This window comes from Stenella coeruleoalba, assembly GCF_951394435.1.
Source record: "Stenella coeruleoalba genome assembly, chromosome: 9".
NCBI classification, from domain to species: domain Eukaryota; kingdom Metazoa; phylum Chordata; class Mammalia; order Artiodactyla; family Delphinidae; genus Stenella; species Stenella coeruleoalba.
The window spans coordinates 18900204-18919813 of NC_137155.1; the positions used below are offsets into that span (position 1 = coordinate 18900204).

Below are 19610 nucleotides of genomic sequence, written 5' to 3' on the forward strand. Positions count from 1 at the left end.
GTGTTGAATGCCTTCATGTTATGGATGTATCTCCATGGAGAAATCTGGTACATAAACTGAAAACAAATGCCTGGTAAGTTTACAGAAGCTCAGTCAGGGTATTGTTAAGGGGAGAAATTGCTGCACACTGAAATGGGAACTCTGTTGCATGTATCAGAGTTTTTAAATGTCTAGAAAAATATGAGTTTACTACCTCTTTTATTTTCCGAATTATATTTCAACTTCACCCCCCAAAACACTTTTTCAGCAGTTTTAAAATGGTCACATCTCTTTAATAGATACAATTCTTAGTGTTACTGTAACCAGGCAATAGACTATTAACTGTTGTAAAATAAGGATTATATTGCCCCACTACATTCATAGATATGGATAAAATTTTTGACTTATTTTTAGGTGTTCTCAAGTACCATATATACAAACTGTATTAAACATATTGCATTTTAAGAAATATGTTTTTAGTAACAGGGAGCATAATCAACTATAAAATCAACTGAAAATGGTGGCCTTGCTGTTCCCCAACAGAAGAATAAAAGACTTCGGAAAGATAAGGCTTTATCAGTATGTTCCAAAGATCAGCTCACTAGGCTTCTGTTAAACTAGAATGTGCAAGGATTCTATAGGAGGCTTCTGGAGGCCTTCCTTGGAGGGAGATTGTGGACAAAGTTAGCAAAACACAAAGGCCAACCTTGTTAACCTGAGGGCGCAAGGGGAAAGGCATGCTGAGAGCCTCAGGAGGGCAGGAGAGCAGAGTGAACTCTGAAGCAGAGTCTAGTCCGGTGCTTCTCAAAGCATGTTTCTCCAACTGTTCTTACTTGCCAACCATGGTGTAAGAATAGAAATTAAGAATAGGTGGTCAGGGGACTTCCCTGGTGGTGCAGTGGTTAAGAATCCACCTGCCAATGCAGGGGACACGGGTTCGAGCCCTGATCCAGGAAGATCCCACATGCCGCAGAGCAACTAAGCCCATGAGCCACAACTACTGAGCCTGCGCTCTAGAGCCCATGTGCCACAACTACTGACGCCCACGTGCCACAACTGTTGAAGCCCACGTGCCACAACTGTTGAAGCCCACGTGCCACAACTACTGAAGCCCGTGCACCTAGAACCCATGCTCTGCAACAAGAGAAGCCATTGCAAGGAGAAACCTGCCCACCGCAGCGAAGAGTAGCCCCCTCTCACCACAACTAGAGAAAGCCCGCATGCAGCAATGAAGACCCAAAGAAGACCCAACACAGCCAAAAATAAAAAAAATAAAAAAAAAGAATAGATGCTCAGGATTTTGATAATTATATTTCCATTGAACATAATAGTAGTACATTATATTTTATTATTAACTTAATTCTTAAATTTCTATTTTTACTTTTCTTGTAATACTTTTTACTGTAATGTTTAAAAGTATCGGTCTACTGCAGATTGTATTTTTTTCTCTTAAAAAAAATGGTCCCCAGAAGTAGACTCACAGACACAGAAAACAAACTTATGGTTACCAAAGGGGAAAGGCAGGGGAGGGATAAATTAGGAGTTTGGGATTAAAATATGCACACTACTATATATAAAATAGATAACCAACAAGGACCTACCGTATAGCACAGGGAACTCTACTCAATATCCTGTAATAATCTGTAATGGAAAAGAATCTAAAAAAGAACATATATAAAACTGAATCACCTTGCTGTATACCTGAAACTAACACAACATGATAAATCAACTATATTTCAATAAAATTTTTTTTAATTAAAAAAATTAAAAGGGTCCCTCACTGCAGATAATTTTAGATCCAGTGGTTGAAATCAAATTGAACTGTGTAAATTAATCCATTGCCAAGAAGTGCACTCTTAGCAGAACTTCGTTTAGAGCATAGAAATACAGATCGTTCTCAGTTTTTGTATTGATGCACAATTCCTGAAAAGTTTGAGGTGTCAGATGGGAGAGGTCAGATTACTTCTAAGGTATGTGCCTACCCTGGTTATGTGATTAATCGTTCATTTAACAAACGTATTGTTAAATGTTCCAGGTGCTTAGGATACACTAGTGAATAAAATAACAAAAATAGAGTTTACATTCTGGTGGAAGGAGAAGGATAAACTATACATATAATAAGCAAGCAAATTACACAAATGTAAAACAGTAAATCAGTGACAGAAATGCAAGTTAGGAGTGCCAGGGTTGGGGGTGTGTGTGTATGTGTGACCATTTAGAATACTGTGGTAAGGGTAAGCCTCATTGAGAAGGTGACGTTTGAGTAGAAGTTTGAAGATGATGAGGGGTTAGTCATGTCGCTTTATGGGGGAAGAACGGTCCAGGCTGAGGGAAGTGCTAGTGCAAAGACCCTGGGCTAGGGTAGCTGGGAGGATGGGTGAGGGAGCAGCAAGGAGGCCAGTGTACTAGAGCAGGGTGCTCCAGGGGAGGTGATTGGAGACGAAGCTGGAGAGGGAATGGCAACCTGGATTTCTGGGGCAACTTTGGCTTTTACTCTGAGTGAAATAGGAAACTACAGAGCATAGGGCCAGGAGTGTAGGGGTGGCGGGCTTTAAAAGGGCCATTCAGTCCACTGTGTTTAGAATAGAGTGTGATGGGAGATCAGTTAAGAGGCTGTTCCCAGTGAGAGATGATGACGACTTGGTCTAGGGTGGTAGCAAGAGAGGTGGTGAGAAGTCGGTAGAGTCTAGTTATATACTTTCACAATGGAGCTAACAAGATTTCCTGAGCTATGGGGATGTAGCATATAAGAGAAAAAAGGAATCAGTTGTCTTGGTCTCATATCTTTTTTTCTACCATTATAACTTCAGAAATGTGCTTCCTCAGAGAAACTTTTCTCTTTATTGTGTGTAAAAACTACACTGAAGAGCCATGAATTCAAACACTGGATTGTGGCCTCCTTTGGGATGGGCCTGTATCTTTTCCCATCTCTGAGTCTATCATGAGACATGATTCCAGGTATAATACAGGCTCTTAATAAGTGTTTTATGGTATAAAAATATTATACTTTCATTTACACAGAAGATACATGTGTGTAATTCTCCCATACTTTCCTTGAGACAATAACAAATAATCCCAGCAAGCTATCATACCATATCATCTATTAAATATGTATATCAATGTCTATATGCCATTGATTCTTATTTGGTGGATTTTACTTCCCAATGGCAGTTTAAGCAGTTTAAGCTGCTCTATGGGTTAAATGATTATTTCCAAGTTTTACTGGAATTCCCAGCTCGAAGAAGCACAAGAAGATAATTCTTCAGGAGTACCTCTTGTGGTTCAGGATCTGGACTCTGGTGACAGCTCACCAAGACCAGAAGATCCTCACACACATACTCTCTGCTGTGGATGTAATGGAATGGTAGACATTTGGCATTTTGTAAGATTTGTTCAACGGAAATGCAAACCGAAGAGCTACATTTTTGGAGTTTCAACCATGCCCCTTTTGAAACCTAACTTCAATCGGACCTGAAATCTAGCCCCTTCAAAAACTCTGGCTTTTAGCCTAGGGCCCTGACATCAGCATCCTCTGGTTTTAAAAACAGAATCCCATCCAGAAGAGGTAAAGACACAACTCTCTGGAGGAGCTGTGCCAGACCTTACGCCAGGCCCTCCACATGCATAATCCAGCTGACTGCAGCCTTTCACCTTTGAGGCCTGCGTTACCATCCCAAACGACAGACTGGAGAACAGGCTTTGAGTTGAAGCAACTTGCCTAACGTCACCCAGCTAGTTGATGCAGCCGGGATTTAACTCAGATGGTTTGATCCAAAGCCCTTTTAATGTCCACCATCCCACTACTCTGCCTCAACACAATATAACACTTGCCAAATGATAGTCCCATTCCTTCCTCTGACATTCCTTCCTCCATCATCCCCTTGTGGAAAACCCTGTGTAAAGAGAGACCAGGGTATCTCTTCCAATTTCTATAGTTTACCAACCCTGGGCATTCATCTTGTCTGGATTGAACTTCAGCCAGTTCATTTTTAGCCAAGTTTCCAATTTAGGCTGCCAGTGGGCAAAATACAAAAACCAACCTGTCAGAATCAGTTGAAAAAGAAATACAGGCTGGGGATTCTTGGCATAATGATGAAGCAGGAGGTCCAGGTCCCTTGCTGGTGTTTTAAATGGTCTCCTACTGACACAGAACAGGCAACATCCCTCTGGCAGGAGACACAAGAGCAGCAACCCCTCCGTCGACGAGCAATCCCCATAAACCACCTTTTGGGTTTTCGGAGAGAAGGATGGATTTGCTGGAGCCAAAATGAAACAAGACTCTAACTGTGCCACCTCAGCACCTGAAATTGAATAGTGCTTGGTGATGGTACAAGGAGCACAGTAAATATTAAATCAGCCAGACTGAATTTGATTGACCCCGGGAGTCAAAGCGGGAAACCAGAAAGAATTGATTGAAATGGTTCTGCTCATCCCTCTGTTCACCCTCCACCTACATCCATCCTTCCCTTTATGTGTTCCTTCCACCTGCTCAGTCCTCAGCTGCCAGCAGTGCTGTGAACACACTAACCCTAAGGAAGCCTACGTGGGAAGGTGAGGGGGCAGAACCTGTGGGCCTCAAGAGCGCTGAGGCTCCAGTCTTTTGTCTCCGCTCAGCCTGGAAGCAAGGGTAAAGTCAGGAGAGAAAGATCCAGAGCAGATGTGGGTGAAGATCCTCCAGATTCTGATGGGAGGGAGACCAAGAAAGAGGGAAGGAGGAGAGTTGAGAGGAGGTGAAAGTTAAGGAGGCCAGGGAGTGGAAAAACTAGGAAAGGGAGGAGGGATGGAATGAACTAAAAAGGCAGGACCCTACCCAGAAACCACCAGGGAGGCCCTCAGAATAACTTGCCCAAATACCACTACTGTGCCGTCCTACTCTGTCTTCCAGTCCCTAGATAATTTTAAAATTTAAAATCGGTATCAAGATAGATGTCTGAGAAGTCTTTTAATCTACCTACTGAGCCCTGGTGGGACTGAAGGCCATCCGCCTGGAGCCCCGCTGTCTTCCTTCAGCAATCGTAGCGGCAAAGAGCAGAGGAAACATCACAGGGATACAGACCCTGTACATCACAGAACTAGCCATTTGTACTTTCATGATCACTGCAAGGGAGGACCCAGCGCCTGTATGATGGAGAATTCCTAGGCCAGTGGAAAGCAAGGGGGAGTTGCCCCGTTGTGGCGTAGGACCCAGGCGGTGACCTTCTGAGAGTGAGCAATGGAAGTTCAGGTGGAATAGGTGTTGGCAGAGAGGAGATGAGGGCTCTCAGCAACTTCAGTTCTAACTCAAGGAGTAAAAGAAGTAGGAAGCAGGAGAGAAGAAGGAACTGGAGGAGAGGGCAATGCAGCTGAGAGGGGGCCTGAGACATTGTGGAACCAAGGCAAAGGCAGGGCTTCAGTGCTTATAGCTCTTCCTGCTGGAGGAGGAGTCGGGGGTGTATTTGATGGTGGAACTGCTGCCCCCGGCGGAACTGAGGCCACTTCCCACGGCAAGCTGAGTAGTACTTTTTTTGTGTTTCCATTGTGAAATTTAGTAAGCTGTTCACTTATGATTTGTGCACTTTTCTGTATGTATATGTATGCTTCAATAAAAAGTTTACTAAAATTAAAAAAGAAAAAAGAATTAGCTACTCCAGACAGAGAATCTATCAAAAGAAATTGAGGTGGGTGAGAGATTTCTTATTATACATGGAGCTGCTTCTCCTTTCTTCTGCTGAGTATGAATTAAAATAGCTTGCAAATTATGTGACAAGCCTCACTAGCACTTCCTAAACATAATTACTCAGTAGCGTGTCTTATTTCACTGCTGATCAATCACTGATCCTTAACAGGTCAACAAAAAGAAATGCATCCATATGTATGTGCAAAGCACAATCTAATTAAGGACCTCTGTAGTCCCATGTTCTATATTACTGATTCCCAAAAATGTTGTTTCACTGGAGGTGAACAAGAAGCCTTTTCTGCATCAGTAAGGTTTCAGACACTGAAAAGTGAATTGTGCCTCTGATTAATTGACTTTAATAATAATACTTTTATTTATATAGAGACTTTGCCAAGGCATTCGGGGAGCTGTAAAGCAACCCATAATCCATGATTAAAGCATTACACAAGCAATATATAACATGCCTCCCTCCTAGAGTAAAACAAAGGGAAGAGATGGATGGGGCTGAGATATGAAGGTGCAGGAGAGGGAGTGGGCTGTAGATTCAGTGTGGAAAGGGTGATAGATGCTTCATTAGGGAAAGAGGGGGAGTTTTCCTGGGATTGGTGAAGGAGTGTAATTTAATAGAGTTGCATGGCAATAGTGGCCTATGGGGAGTCAGTCCGGGCCTGCAGAGATGTGTGCACTTCCTCCACTCCAAGCCTGATGGAGAGAGCACAGATAATCATCACATCTTTCCTGTCAGCTACATCCTATCTATGAGCAAAGTTTTTCATAATGATCCAAACAGCAGAAGTTAAGGGGAAACATATAAATTATTCCTCACTTCTTGACATTGGCAAAAGATCTAGGTAATTTTCTTTTTATCAGCTCTTAGTGAAGTCCTGGGAAATATAAACATATGTGCAAGTGACTGTGAAGGTGCCCAAGTGTGAAAGTTCTGAGAGAACAACAGCAGGAACTGAGAATTAGGTGTGATCAGCTGGGGCTTCCTTCCTCTGCACACCCGTCCCCAGTCCCACCTGCACGCCTTTCCCATGCCTGTGCCCTGCCTGCCCCAACCTCCATCTGGCCACATGACATCTCTCCTCATGGTAGCCCCTCGCTTGGTCTTTTCAGTTTTTTACTTTCTTTTATTGTGATTTGCAACCAATGCATGGACATTATTTTAAAATGTGCAAAGCATAGAAAGAGGTAAAGAAGTAGAAAAAAATTATGCCTCGTCCAACCACCCAAAAGGAACTGCTTTTGAGATTCTCTAAAATATTAAATATTGCATTAATGTGTATGTGACATATTTATGAGAATAACATCTCCATGGATATGTACCAAAGTGTTGTTGGTGGTTATTCTAGGTGGTGGAATGATGGTTGATTCTCACTTTTATCTTTATACCTTTATATAATATTGGGGAAAAAATATATATGTAGGTATCTGTTAGTTAAAATCAGGGAAAAACAATAAAGTAAAAAGAGTCAAGCAGGTTATTTCTCTGTTGAGCTTTGTCACCTGATATTAAATGTTATCTAGTCCATCTTTTTTAGATGGGATGATATAAAATATGACTTCCAAAAAGATGAGATGGCAGATGCTGAAACAACGTTTTTGGACAGAAAGTTGCTGGTCTAGTTCTACTCCACTCTAGGTTACAAGTTTAATTTGTATTTAGTTTGGTCATATGAGTAATAAGAGAGTCACTGAAGGAAAAGTACAAATAATTAACAATAACCACAAGTGATGAGATGGAAGATTTACAGTGACACAGCCCCACTAGCAAGGAGATATGTGCAGTTAAACAGAAAGGCCAAGATCACTAAAGGGAATTTTTCTCTGGCCAGGGCTGGGGCAGAGAATTCCCTATGGCTAAATCAATTCCACCTAGCCCCTGGGTATATCAAATCAAATCTTTATCTTATGCTGGGTAGATACAGTGGCTAATATCTACCCAATAGACAACGACGTTGTCTGTAATGAAGTAAAAAAGTTTTAAACCCCTCTTTTGTTTTGTGTTGTTCTTATCTAGGTTGGCTATGTAGTCATGTGCCTTTGTTTGATGAAAGCTGAAAAGATGTTCTGTCAGGGAGGAAGGGGAGCCAGAGTTTACTGGGAATCCTTGGGCAATGAGTGATTGATTAGTGGGTGAGGAGTCAAGTGAGAGCTAGTGCCCTGGATTGAATAAAAGAGCCTCCATTATTCAGAGAATGCTAGAGAAGGATGGAGAGAGACTGCATGGAAGGGTGCCATGAGTCTGAGAAAAAAGCAACTTTCTGGAAAAGAAAGCAGACATTAGGGCAAAGGAGGCGACCGTATTCTACCTACTGAGCAAAAAATTTGACAGTAGGAAGGACAGAGGATAAAAAATTAGTCTAGAGGGAGGCAGACTGTAGAATGTTATATGTGTTCTGCTTTCGTGGGACTATTTCTCCTTCAATATTTGCCCTTCTCTTGATTGCTGATTACATAATCACCAATTTTATAGATTTTTATGTTCAAGATGAGAGATTTTTTTTAAACTCTGCGACTGATGCTACATGATTGCTTAGTCTTATCTCTTGGCATGTTTGTATTTGCCTGCAGTATGTGGCATCTGAGACCATTACAGAAGAAAGAAAACAGGGAAGAATAGAAGCCATCTCTGTTACTCAGAGTGAGGTAGCAGCTGAGTCAAAGCTGGGATTATCAGGTAACAAACTGAGGTTCGATTCTTGGATTACTTTGATGTGATAAGACTGTCTTTCTCTAAACAGTGTTTATCAAACTGAAGGTTGGGGTCCGTTACTGAATTGTGAAATCAGTTGGGTGGATTACTCAGCATTTTTACAAAATTAAAGAAATAGAACAGAAAATATCAGAATGCACTGCATGTAGTAAGGGCAAGTATTGTTTCATAAAACTTCTGTTGTTGCACGCACACACATGTACACACATACACATACTCCTGTGTGTACTGATTTGCAATGTAAAATGTATTTTTTTATATGTGTCAGAGTAAAAAAATAATTTCAAAGCTACTTTCATAGAGTACATTCTTTAATAATACCAAATTACAAGTTAAAAATATGGAAGCATTATAATTCCAATTCTTTGGAAAATTATACTTTATTGCAGTAATTTTCTACAAGGATTTTGAAGCAAGGAGAGCCCAGGCTTGAGTTGTTTCAAACCAGACTAAGCAAAGACATTCTCAGAAACTGCACCCAACTGGCAGGTTAAACCTTTCAGTAAAACTAGTGAGGGTGAATGTATCTTTGTGTGAGTGGGTATTTGACTTAACACATCACCTTTTGAAGCCCAAACACATTAAATCTACATATGTTCAACTTTTGGTAATTTAGGATAATACATGGAGGCTAGTGGATCAGAGAATTAAAAATACTAGGTAAGGGGCTTCCCTGGTGGCACAGTAGTTGAGAGTCCGCCTGCCGATGCAGGGGACACGGGTTCGTGCCCCGGTCCGGGAAGATCCCACATGCCGCGGAGTGGCTGGGCCCGTGAGCCATGGCCGCTGAGCCTGCGCGTCCGGAGCCTGTGCTCCGCAACGGGAGAGGCCGCAACAGTGAGAGGCCCGCGTACCGCAGAAAAAAAAAAAATACTCGGTAAGAAAAATATCACTTGTATTTGCTTTGGAATATGCTACTTGAGTTTTCTTATTAGATTTACCTCACTATGTACATTTCCTGTTTAGTTGTATTAAGATGAATTTCCTTCTCTGAACAGACTTTCTGACAGAAGGTAGGTAACTCAGAAGCAAACTGAGTGATTGAAAATTGCCACTTTGACATTAAAATTTGCCTCATATAATCCATGAAGAAGCTATCTTCTATGAAATTTTGCAGCTGGCAAAATTCAGTTATGACATATATATTTGAGTATTATTTCTTCTATTACATAGTATTTGACATAGAAAAAAATTAATTTGTCTAATCAAGCTTAAGTCCTATTGAAGATGAATTTGTCTTAGAAGTACCAAAACATTTTTATTATTAGGAAATTTTACACCTAAGTCTGTCTTGTTGTATAGTCAGTGGAGGGTGAATAGCATCCTACCTTGATATTCATGTGCACACCCACCTGAATTGATCCATACACTCCCCAGCCAGGTCCTTGCTACTTTTCCAGGATGTAACTCAAGAGCTTGGTGTAGAATGGGTCATCAGTGACCTGGATGTAAGAAAATAAATGATTTAAGCAATAATGTATTTTAATTTTATTTTAACATACTTTAAAAAATCAATACCTGGGCTTCCCTGGTGGCGCAGTGGTTGAGAGTCCGCCTGCCGATGCAGGGGACACGGGTTCGTGCCCCGGTCCGGGAAGATCCCACATGCCGCGGAGCGACTGGGCCCGTGAGCCATGGCCGCTGAGCCTGCGCATCTGGAGCCTGTGCTCCACAATGGGAGAGGCCACAGCAGTGAGAGGCCCGCGTACCGCAAAAAAAAAAAAAAAAAAAAAATCAATACCTGAAATTCCCCCCAAAAGGAAGCACTCAGTGAAGAGAAGGTGGGGTAAGTGATGAGGAGGCATTGAGGAAGATAAAGAGCAGTGAAAAAATCAATTGCACGAGTTTGGCACCAAACTTGTAAGGGGAAGCATTTTTAAATCTTTTTCTTTGACAGTATTGCTAACTGAACTCCTAGGCAATCAGTCTTCTATGAAGTAGCATTTTAAGAGCTTATACCAACAGATTGAAATGTGGTGGTTGCTTTTTGAATTTTCATTCTCTGAAAATTCATCTTTCAATCTGTTCCTCACTTAGTTGTTTGGAGTTATGTAGTACTCTCTTTAATAATTAGCAATCAGATTTCTTCAAAAGAAAAAAAATCCCTTGCAAAATTATCTTTTTTTTAAGAAGAGTTGCTGATTAAAGAGCACTAGTTCTTGGTAAGAGTGCTGTAGATTACTCGGCAGCACACATCTTTATTCATGAACACCCTTTGAAATTCAGTTTTGCATGTATTTAATGTAATTTTTTTTCAAAATGAATGAAGTTATTTAAAAATGAGAATAAATACATGCATTTAGTCCTTTGAAACAATTAAAATAGTCAAAAGTGATTGTCCTTAAAAAGCCTCTTTGCTTAGAAAAGCATATTGGCTATCACTTTCTTTGTAAGTTTTAAAAATACTAAACACAATCTGTATCAAAACCATAGCTGTCTTTTTTGCAGAAATTGACAAGCTGATATTAAAATTCATATGGAAATGCAGGGAACCCAGAATAGCCAAAACAATCTTGAGAAAGAAGAGCAAAGTTGGAGGACACATGCAACAATTGCAAAACTTACTACAAAGCTACAATAGTCAAGACTAGCATAAAATTAGCATATGTTTAGACATATAGAGCAATGGAACAGAATTGAGAGACCAAAAACAACCCATACATTTATGGTCACCTAATTTTTGACAAGGGTGAAAGAGAATTCAATGGGGAAGAATAGTCTTTTCAACAAATAATGCTAGGACAACTGGATATCCATGTACAAAAAAATGAAGTCATATCCCTACTTCACACCATATACAAATTTTAATTCAAAATTAATCATAGACCTAAATGTAAGAGCAAAAACTATGAAACTCTTAGAAGAAAACTTAGAGGTAAATCTTTGTGACCTTGGATTAGGCAATTGTTTCTTAGAAATGGCACCAAAAAACAAGTAACAAAAGACAAAATAGATTGAACATCATCAAGGATGAGAACTTTTGTGCTTGAAAGGATAGCATCAAGAAAGTGAAAGTTCAACCACAGAATGGGAGAAAATATTTGCCGATCATATATCTGATAAAAGTTTGATATCCAGAATAAACATTTATAACTCAACAACAAAAGACAACCTAATTTTAAAATGAGCAAAAAATTTGAATAGATAGTGTTCCTAGAATCTATTTAAGTGGTCAATAATTACGTGAAAAGGTTCTCAGCATCATTGTTATTAGGTAAATGTACATCAAAACCACAATGAGTACCATTTCACACGTTAGGATGGCTATGATAAAAAAGATGGACAATAACTGATTCACTTTGTTATAAAGCAGAAACTAACACACCATTGTAAAGCAATTATACCCCAATAAAGATGTTAAAAAAAAAAAAAAGATGGACAGTCATAAGTGTTGATGAAGATGTGGAGAAACTGGAACCCTCATGTATTACAAGTGGGTACGTGAAATGGTTCAGCTGCTTTGGAAACAGTTTGGAAGTTTCTGAAAATATTAAACTTTGAGTTACCATATGTCCCAACAATTACATTCCTAGATATAGACTCAAAGGAACTGAAAGCATATGTCCACACAAAAAATTCGTACATTAATGTTCATAGCAACATTATTCATAAAAGCTGAAAAGTAGAACCAACCCAAATGTCCAGTCCACTGACGAATGGATAAACAAGATGTATATCCTCACAATGGAGTTTTATTTTTCAGCTATGAATTATTAAGCTATGAAAAGAAATAGAGTGCTGATACATTCTACAACATAGATGAACCTTAAAATCATTGTGCTAAGTGAAAGAAGCCAGACATAAAGGCCACACACATATTGTATGGTTCTACTCGTATGAAATGTCCAGAATAAGCAAATCCATAGAAACAGAAAGATGAATAGTTGGCAGGGCTGGAGGGAGGAGAGCAAGAAGAGTGACTGCTAATGGGTAAGGGATTTCCCTGAGGGGATGAAAATATTCTAGAATTAGATAGTGATAATGGTATATAATAATACCACTAAAAAGTACACTTTGAAATGGTTAATTTTATGGTATGTGAATTATATCTTAATAAAAAAAACAAAAAAATACATTTTATGGGACAACTGAGGAAATTTAGATGTGGTCTAAATATTAGACAATATTAGGGAAGAATTTCTAATTTTCTTAGGGTGAAAATGATATTATGGCTATAAAAGAAGAATATTATTTTAAATTGACGAATTCTGAAATATTTAAGGATAAAATTTATGATGTTTGCAACTTATTTTCAAATGGTTCAACAAGAGAGAAATATTTTTATATATGTATAAATAAAGCAAAGTTAGCAAAACAATGGTTCAGTCTAAGTGGGGGGCATCTGAGTATATACTCTACTCTTTTTCAACTTTACTTGAAATTTTTCGTGAAATAAAGTTGGGAAAAGAAGAAAAAAAGTTCCTTAAAGTTTCATCATTAGTCACGTAGTAAATACTTTGTGGGTTGGTTTTTAGAAGCAAGAGATAATTTATAAAATGCTATACAGAATTTAGTGATTTCTATTTTAAAACTCTGCATCTTTAGAGATTGGAATGTCTGTCACCACTCAATTATGACAAATGCAAAATCCATTATTTTATGATAAGTCAATTGTTAACTGTCATTATTTTATTTTATAAATTTAAGACATGCTTTACTTTCCTATTAAAATTCTTTTTAGAAAAACTTCAGGGCTGCTCAGGATTAGATGATAATAGCAAGCAAAAGTTATTTGGATGGCAAACTTTATTTTCCAAGCTGCGGGGAAAAAATTTTATTAGGACTGTCTTCAGAGAGTAAAAACAGAAACGTTAGACTTAGCTAGAAATTCACAGCATGAGATTCTTGAGAGAAACAGCACATAAATGAGTAGTAGACATTTTGTAAATAGGATTGATGAGCTGACTGAATCTGGAACTAGGAAAAGTAGAGACAGCGTAGGCAAAATACTGTATAGACAAATCCCACTTAAGACTGATAAAGCAGGGACTTCCCTGGTGGCGCAGTGGTTAAGAATCCGCCTGCCAATGCAGGGAACACGGGTTCGAGCCCTGGTCCGGGAAGATCCCACATGCCACAGAGCAACTAAGCCCGTGCGCCACAACTACTGAGCCTGTGCTCTAGAGCACGCGAGCCACAACTACTGGGCCCAAGCACCACAACTATTGAAGCCCAAGTGCCTAGAGCCCGTGCTCCGCAACAAGAGAAGCCACTGCAATGAGGAGCCCGTGCACTGCAACGAAGAGTAGCCCCCGCTGTCCACAATTAGAGAAAGCCCACGCACAGCAACAAAGACCCAATGCAGCCAAAAATAAATTAATTAATTTAAAAAAAGTTATTAAAAAAAAAAAAGACTGATAAAGCAGCCCTCTTGGTGCTCAGGTCCTGGAGGCCTGGTTATCCTGCACCCTCTCACCCTGCCAGGCCATCTACCCATGACAGCCTTCTTCTGACCTTCCAACAACAAAGCTTTCTGCTCTAGGGGGAAGCCTTGGACCTCTGTGGACACACTTATTGGTAAGACAAAGACAAGTTTTCAACCAAAGAGTTTTATCTCTTTCAAGAAGTAAGAAAGGCCTTACAGAGCAACATCTACAGCACCTGCATATGGAAACCTTTACTTCTTCATCCATTTACCCTCTCACTGTCAGGCTTTGCATATATGTACCATCAGAGCAAGAATGCCATTGATCTTGTTCACCTCTCTATGCCACCTGACATAAGGTAAGTGCTCGGTTAATATTGATTGAATAAATAAGTATTATCGAGTGCCAACTATGTACCTTACCTTATGTCAGGTATTGGGGTTACTAGGATGAAGAAGACATGATCCTAGCACTTGAGGAACTTTCAAACTCTTAAGAGAAACAGCCATAAACAGATTATTATAATACTGCAAGTACAATGGAAGGGATACATATGAGGTATTATGAGATTACAGAGGTAGGTAGACTTAGGAAAACCTTGCATAGCTGCAATCCATAGTTACATTAGTAGTTTTAGTGACAGTGGGGGGCTTGTTTCATTGAAGAACTGCCTGTATTATAACAGTATAATTGAAACCCAGAGGCCCATGTAACCAATGTCTACTCTCATTTGTACATATTGGGCAGTTATTAAGAAATAAAAACACCTGGGAATGACCTCTTCCCTGCTGCCTTATGTCTGACGTTACCTTTTGGTGAGGCTTGGAGCTTTTCTGCAGGAAGTGCTCTCTGATCAATCTTGCTCAGATCCAACTTTCACTTACATACTCTTTGCCTTTGTTCTACCAATTTGAAGTAGCAGACATGTTGCTTTGAATTTCTGTTCCTTGTTTTGTGTGTCTATATGATTTTTCTTCCTGGATTTTCAAAGGACGAGGGCAACCAGTTCTTCTATTTCTATTTAATTCCATTCTTCTTTCTTCACCACCTTCAAGTAGAACTTTGCCCAGAGCAGTTACTTCATTATGGCTGCTCAAACGTGTTGGCTCATGATCTAACTGGTTGTTACCAAGTACAACACAATGTCATCAGGGGCTCCCTTTCCCTTTTCACTTGACTTGAGGCCTACTGTGATTTCCTCTTTATGGAAGAATTCATCCCAATTACTCCTGTGGGGTGGCCGGGCCCCTCCGATTCCCCTTTGGTTCAGTGACTGAGTGACCCAGTGAGACACTGACCAGTCAGACATAGCAGTGCAAGACAGGAGTTGGACAACACTAGGTGTGTTCTAAGCTCCTGTCCCTCATCGCTCCTTCCAGAGGTACGTTCTTATTCTTTATTTCCATTTCTAAAACATACAGCATAGGATCTGCAACTCATTCCCAATAAGATAATAAAGAATTGAAAATATTTTAAATGTCTCCTCTCCTTAGATTAATTGCAATTCAATAACCCATCAAAATATGAAACTAAGGAGTGAAACTCCAACCATGAAATTTCAGATATTATACTGCAAGAGAAACAAGTATTTTCTGGCCATCTTGGTTTCCTCACCCATCTCATAACCTTTCTTAAATTGAAAGCCATCATGCTCCTTAGGAGTCACTAGTTCACATCTAATGTTGGCACAGGTTGTTGCCTTCTTGGTGACAACTTGATATTTATGTGAAATGACGTGGTAATTTCATTTCCTGTTCCTTGTACAAGGATGCCCAATGCACAAACTCCATCTAACAGATTTCCACCAATACTTAGCACTCTGTAGGAAACCAGACACCACGGAGTGAATAGCCTGAAGGAAAAAGCCTCTCTCCCTTGAGTACTTCCTTTAACAAAAAGTTGACGCGTCCTTCATTCTTCTGCAGGGAGGGCTAAGAGGAAGGGGTGGAAAACTTAATTTGCAACTTTCCAACCTCTGCTGGGCATAAATTCGATAAGCATTGGGATTCACCAGAATCTGATTTGCTAATCTTGAGAAAGTCGTTTATATGTTTAACATGAATTTAGAGATACTCTTGCAAGGAGAACCAGGCAGCACAAGTGTTGTGCTTTTGATTTACAGCTTCAATAGTGAGACTCTGAATGTATTTCAGATGATGTGATCACATTCTATGAATATCGTGTGAACTCTGTGTAGATCATTTACTGACTTTCCTGATAATAAAACATCAGAATATGAGCATTTCTTCCTTTGGGAGCATAACAGAGAGACAGACACTGTATGTGGCTCTGTAGCTGTATAAGCCAAAATACCGATAGCAATCATCCCTAAAAACTGGGGCCACGGTAAAAGTTAATTTGGATTCAGGTAATAGAAGTATTTAAAGTCAGAGAACTGAAATCATAGGTTAGAAGTACCAAATGTCACGAATAGTTTTTGAAAGGTTCTATATGAGATACTGATTAAAAAAAAAAAACAAACCCATATCTCAGAATAGTTATTTAATAACAGTAACATGGACACTAGTTCTTATGTTAATTTCTTCCAAATGATAATAATGCTCTACATACCTATAGTGTTTTACTCTATATAAGGCAACATGTCACAATGGTTAAGAATATTGACGTTGCTGATTACTAGCTGTGTGACCTTGGATAAGTTTCTTAGCCTTTCTGTGTGTCAGTTTTTTCATACGTAAAATAGGAATAAGGGAATAAGCCTACCTCCTAAGATTGTTGAGGGCTGTGTTAAGACACTTACAGCACTTAAAACGGTGCTGTACTTACAGAGTAAGTCCTCCATAAATGTTAGCTCTTAGTACTATTTTCTTTTTCATAATCTACGTTCATTTATTAGTCACAATAAGCTTTGCAGTGTTAAAGTATGTTAGTGTGGTAGCCAGTGACAGAATTAGCTTAGGCAGAGAGGCAACTTACTTTGACTCAAGGGACCTAAGGAAGGGTTGGACACCCAAAATTGTGGGAAGGTCTTCCACCTCACTAATTTGTTCTTTGACTATAATCATTCTGCTGTTAAACCCATTTACTGTATTATTCTCCATCACAGTATGTTCAGTTACCTATTTTTCATAACTGCTTTCCTCTGCTTCATGTTTCTAATATTCCTCCTTATATCTCTGAATTTTTTTTTTTTTTTTTTTTTTGCGGTACGTGGGCCTCTCACTGTTGTGGCCTCTCCCGTTGCTCTCCGGATGCGCAGGCTCAGCGGCCATGGCTCACGGGCCCAGCCGCTCCGCGGCATGTGGGATCTTCCCAGACCGGGGCACAAACCCACGTCCCCCTGCATCGGCAGGCGGACTCTCAACCACTGCGCCACCAGGGAAACCCATATCTCTGAATTTTATTCATTTAAAGTCTTTGTTACATTAATTCTGCTTTTTTGGTGCAAGTTTTTCAGTATTTGTTTTCATTGCATAGTGTTTGTCCTTGTAAGATATCTCATTATTTGTTCCTTGGGGTCATCAGCTAACTTTGTGTTCTGGAGGTCTTCCGTTCATCCCTCCAGATCCACTCACCATCTGTTCCCACCCTGCTCAGTATCCCTTGCGGCTGACCTATACAGACAACATCAACAGGTTCCCTTGCCCTCTGGCTTCCTATTGGGTTCAGCCACTGGGAAGAACCATCAGGAGAATGGTGGGAGGGGAGAATGTGAGGTCAAGTGTATTTATTCTCTCACTTTGCTCCCTATGGTGTTGGCTGTGTCCTTGACTGAAGATCAGAATCCCAACTTTCTCCTTGTGATTCTAATATCTCTTAACTCCTTTCAGGTCTGTTGCTAGCACTATATGCTGCCTACATAACTATAAATAGTTTAATATTAAAGTTTTCTCAAATTATCAGGTTGAATATGCCACCATTTTCCGCTGGAACCCTGGCTTATATATTCAGCTAGTTGTGTCTACCTGGATAGAAGGGCAAAAGCTTATTAGACCCTGGCTAGCATTTCCTCAAGTGAGTTAGAAGATGGTGAGTTCTATACCAAATGATTTTGGGGAAATGACCCGTGGTGAAGAGACCCTCGTGCTAAAATCCAGGATTAAGTCACCCTTGCATCATCCTTTCCACCCTGGGAGTTCGGTCCCTCTTCCCAGGAACTGCTTTTACCCAAGGATGCCATTGCTAAAGCTGCTGAGGGTGCTTTGAGGAAGAGCAGGTTGCTCAGGTGCTTGCCAGCTCATCTGCCCTGAGACCTGATATTCTTTATCTCTGCAGCTTCCAGAGCTTCTAAGATACTATCTTAAGGGCTCTGTGGTTATGGCAGAGAAGGCAATGATCTCTGCTCAGGGAATGTTGGGAAGAGAAAAGAACACAACTAGAAAATTCCCTGCCAGCCTATCCCCATTTAGAGCATGCCTCATCATCTACCCCACCCTAGACCTAACCACCTTCTATTTCTCAAGAGTTTCTTATAGTTTTTATTTTGTTTTGTTTTGTTTTTTAGAGGTTTAGAGCCAGCTCCGAGCTCTTCTTCAGTTTCTCTTGAGTGTGGTTTGGGGAAGGGAATCATTGGTGGATTCCTTGGACCTGTAATTGAACAGGGGTGCTCAAACAGATACTTAGGTTTTGTTAGCATTGACATTTTGATTCATTAGGGCAATAATTATTTGCCCAAGGAAGCCTCTCAACTGCTATTGATTCATACGTAGGCTGATCATAAATAAGGTCAACCTTCAGAGGTCACCCAATCCATCTCCCTAGGAAAATCTGCACCCAACACTCTCACAGAGGACAGATAGAAAATCTCTGCCCAAGTGCAGGAAGGTCTGGCCCTACCTTCTATGGTTATTATACTAACACTGTCCTGAATATTATAGTGGATGTTCTGATGTACCACCCAGGCCCCCATCAGAAATGAAGGTTTGTTACCCCAGCTGCTGAGTGTGCTGTCAGCCCTTTGGGGGGATTGCCTTAGCTGAAGAGATAAGAGGAGATATTATGATGAGAAGGTGCTGCTGCTGCTAAGCATAAGAGAGGAATCAGAGAACTATTAAAGTTTCTACCTTTGAGTAGCTTACAGTCTTGTCAGGAAGACAACTCATAAATAAAAAGAAGTATAATTGAGAATACAAAACAGTAGCTCACAGTCTTGTCAGGAAGACAACTCATAAATAAAAAGAAGTATAATTGAGAATACAAAACAGTAGGTGATAAACCACAACAGCGAGCCAGGCAACAACTACAGTAATTTTGGAATTTGGAGGAATATGCATGAGGTCCTTTTGGACAAGGACCTGGTTATGGAAGAGTCTGTATATAGGAGGGATTTGTAAAGAGTCTTGAGGCTGGATGAAATTAGCTAGGATATATTGCAAATATGGTTGATCTAGAGATGTCTTAACTATCAGATAGTGTCTATCCTATTTCAAATAAATTGATATGTATTGAGAGAATTCATCACCGCAATAACCATGAGAACAGTCAAAAAATGGCTGAATTTTTCCCAAAAAAATGCCTACTCATGAGACAGGTACTGTTATTGTTCCCAACTCCCCAATAAGAAAGTAAGGCGCAGGATGGGTAAGTGACTTGCTCAAGATTACACAGCTAGTAGGTGGTTGTGTTGGGATCCAAGTCCAAGTAGTTTGAGCCAAAGCATGCATTTTCCTACCATGTTTCCAAGGCTTTCCTCTGAGACACCAAAAGATGAGACTTGGATTGAAACTGTTTATGAAGTGATAGTTATGGATAAGCTACTATGGCTCTGGGAAGAGGAGCTTGTTTATCATTTTTCATCTTTTTTGCAAAAGCAATTTTTGCAGCAGCTCAAGTTATATCATGAGTAAATGAAACAGGTGCTCCTTAGACTTCCAGACCGGTGTGTCTCTCACTTTGCAATTGCTGTAAGAGGTGAAGAAGATGAACAATC

At 40.0% G+C, this 19610-nt stretch overlaps 1 protein-coding gene across 3 annotated transcripts in view; it reads left to right on the forward strand.

Annotated features, from left to right (window-relative positions):
• RELN (reelin) overlaps nt 1–19610 on the forward strand; it is a 697060-nt gene that overhangs the window by 91956 nt on the left and 585494 nt on the right. For 2 of the 3 annotated variants that reach the window (XM_079932058.1, XM_079932060.1), the window contains one exon: nt 8213–8318. In XM_079932058.1, the coding sequence (XP_079788184.1) occupies nt 8213–8318 (106 nt within the window). Of the gene's footprint in view, nt 1–8212; nt 8319–19610 lie in introns of those variants that run through there. The other variant, XR_013829861.1, reaches the window with a different exon arrangement.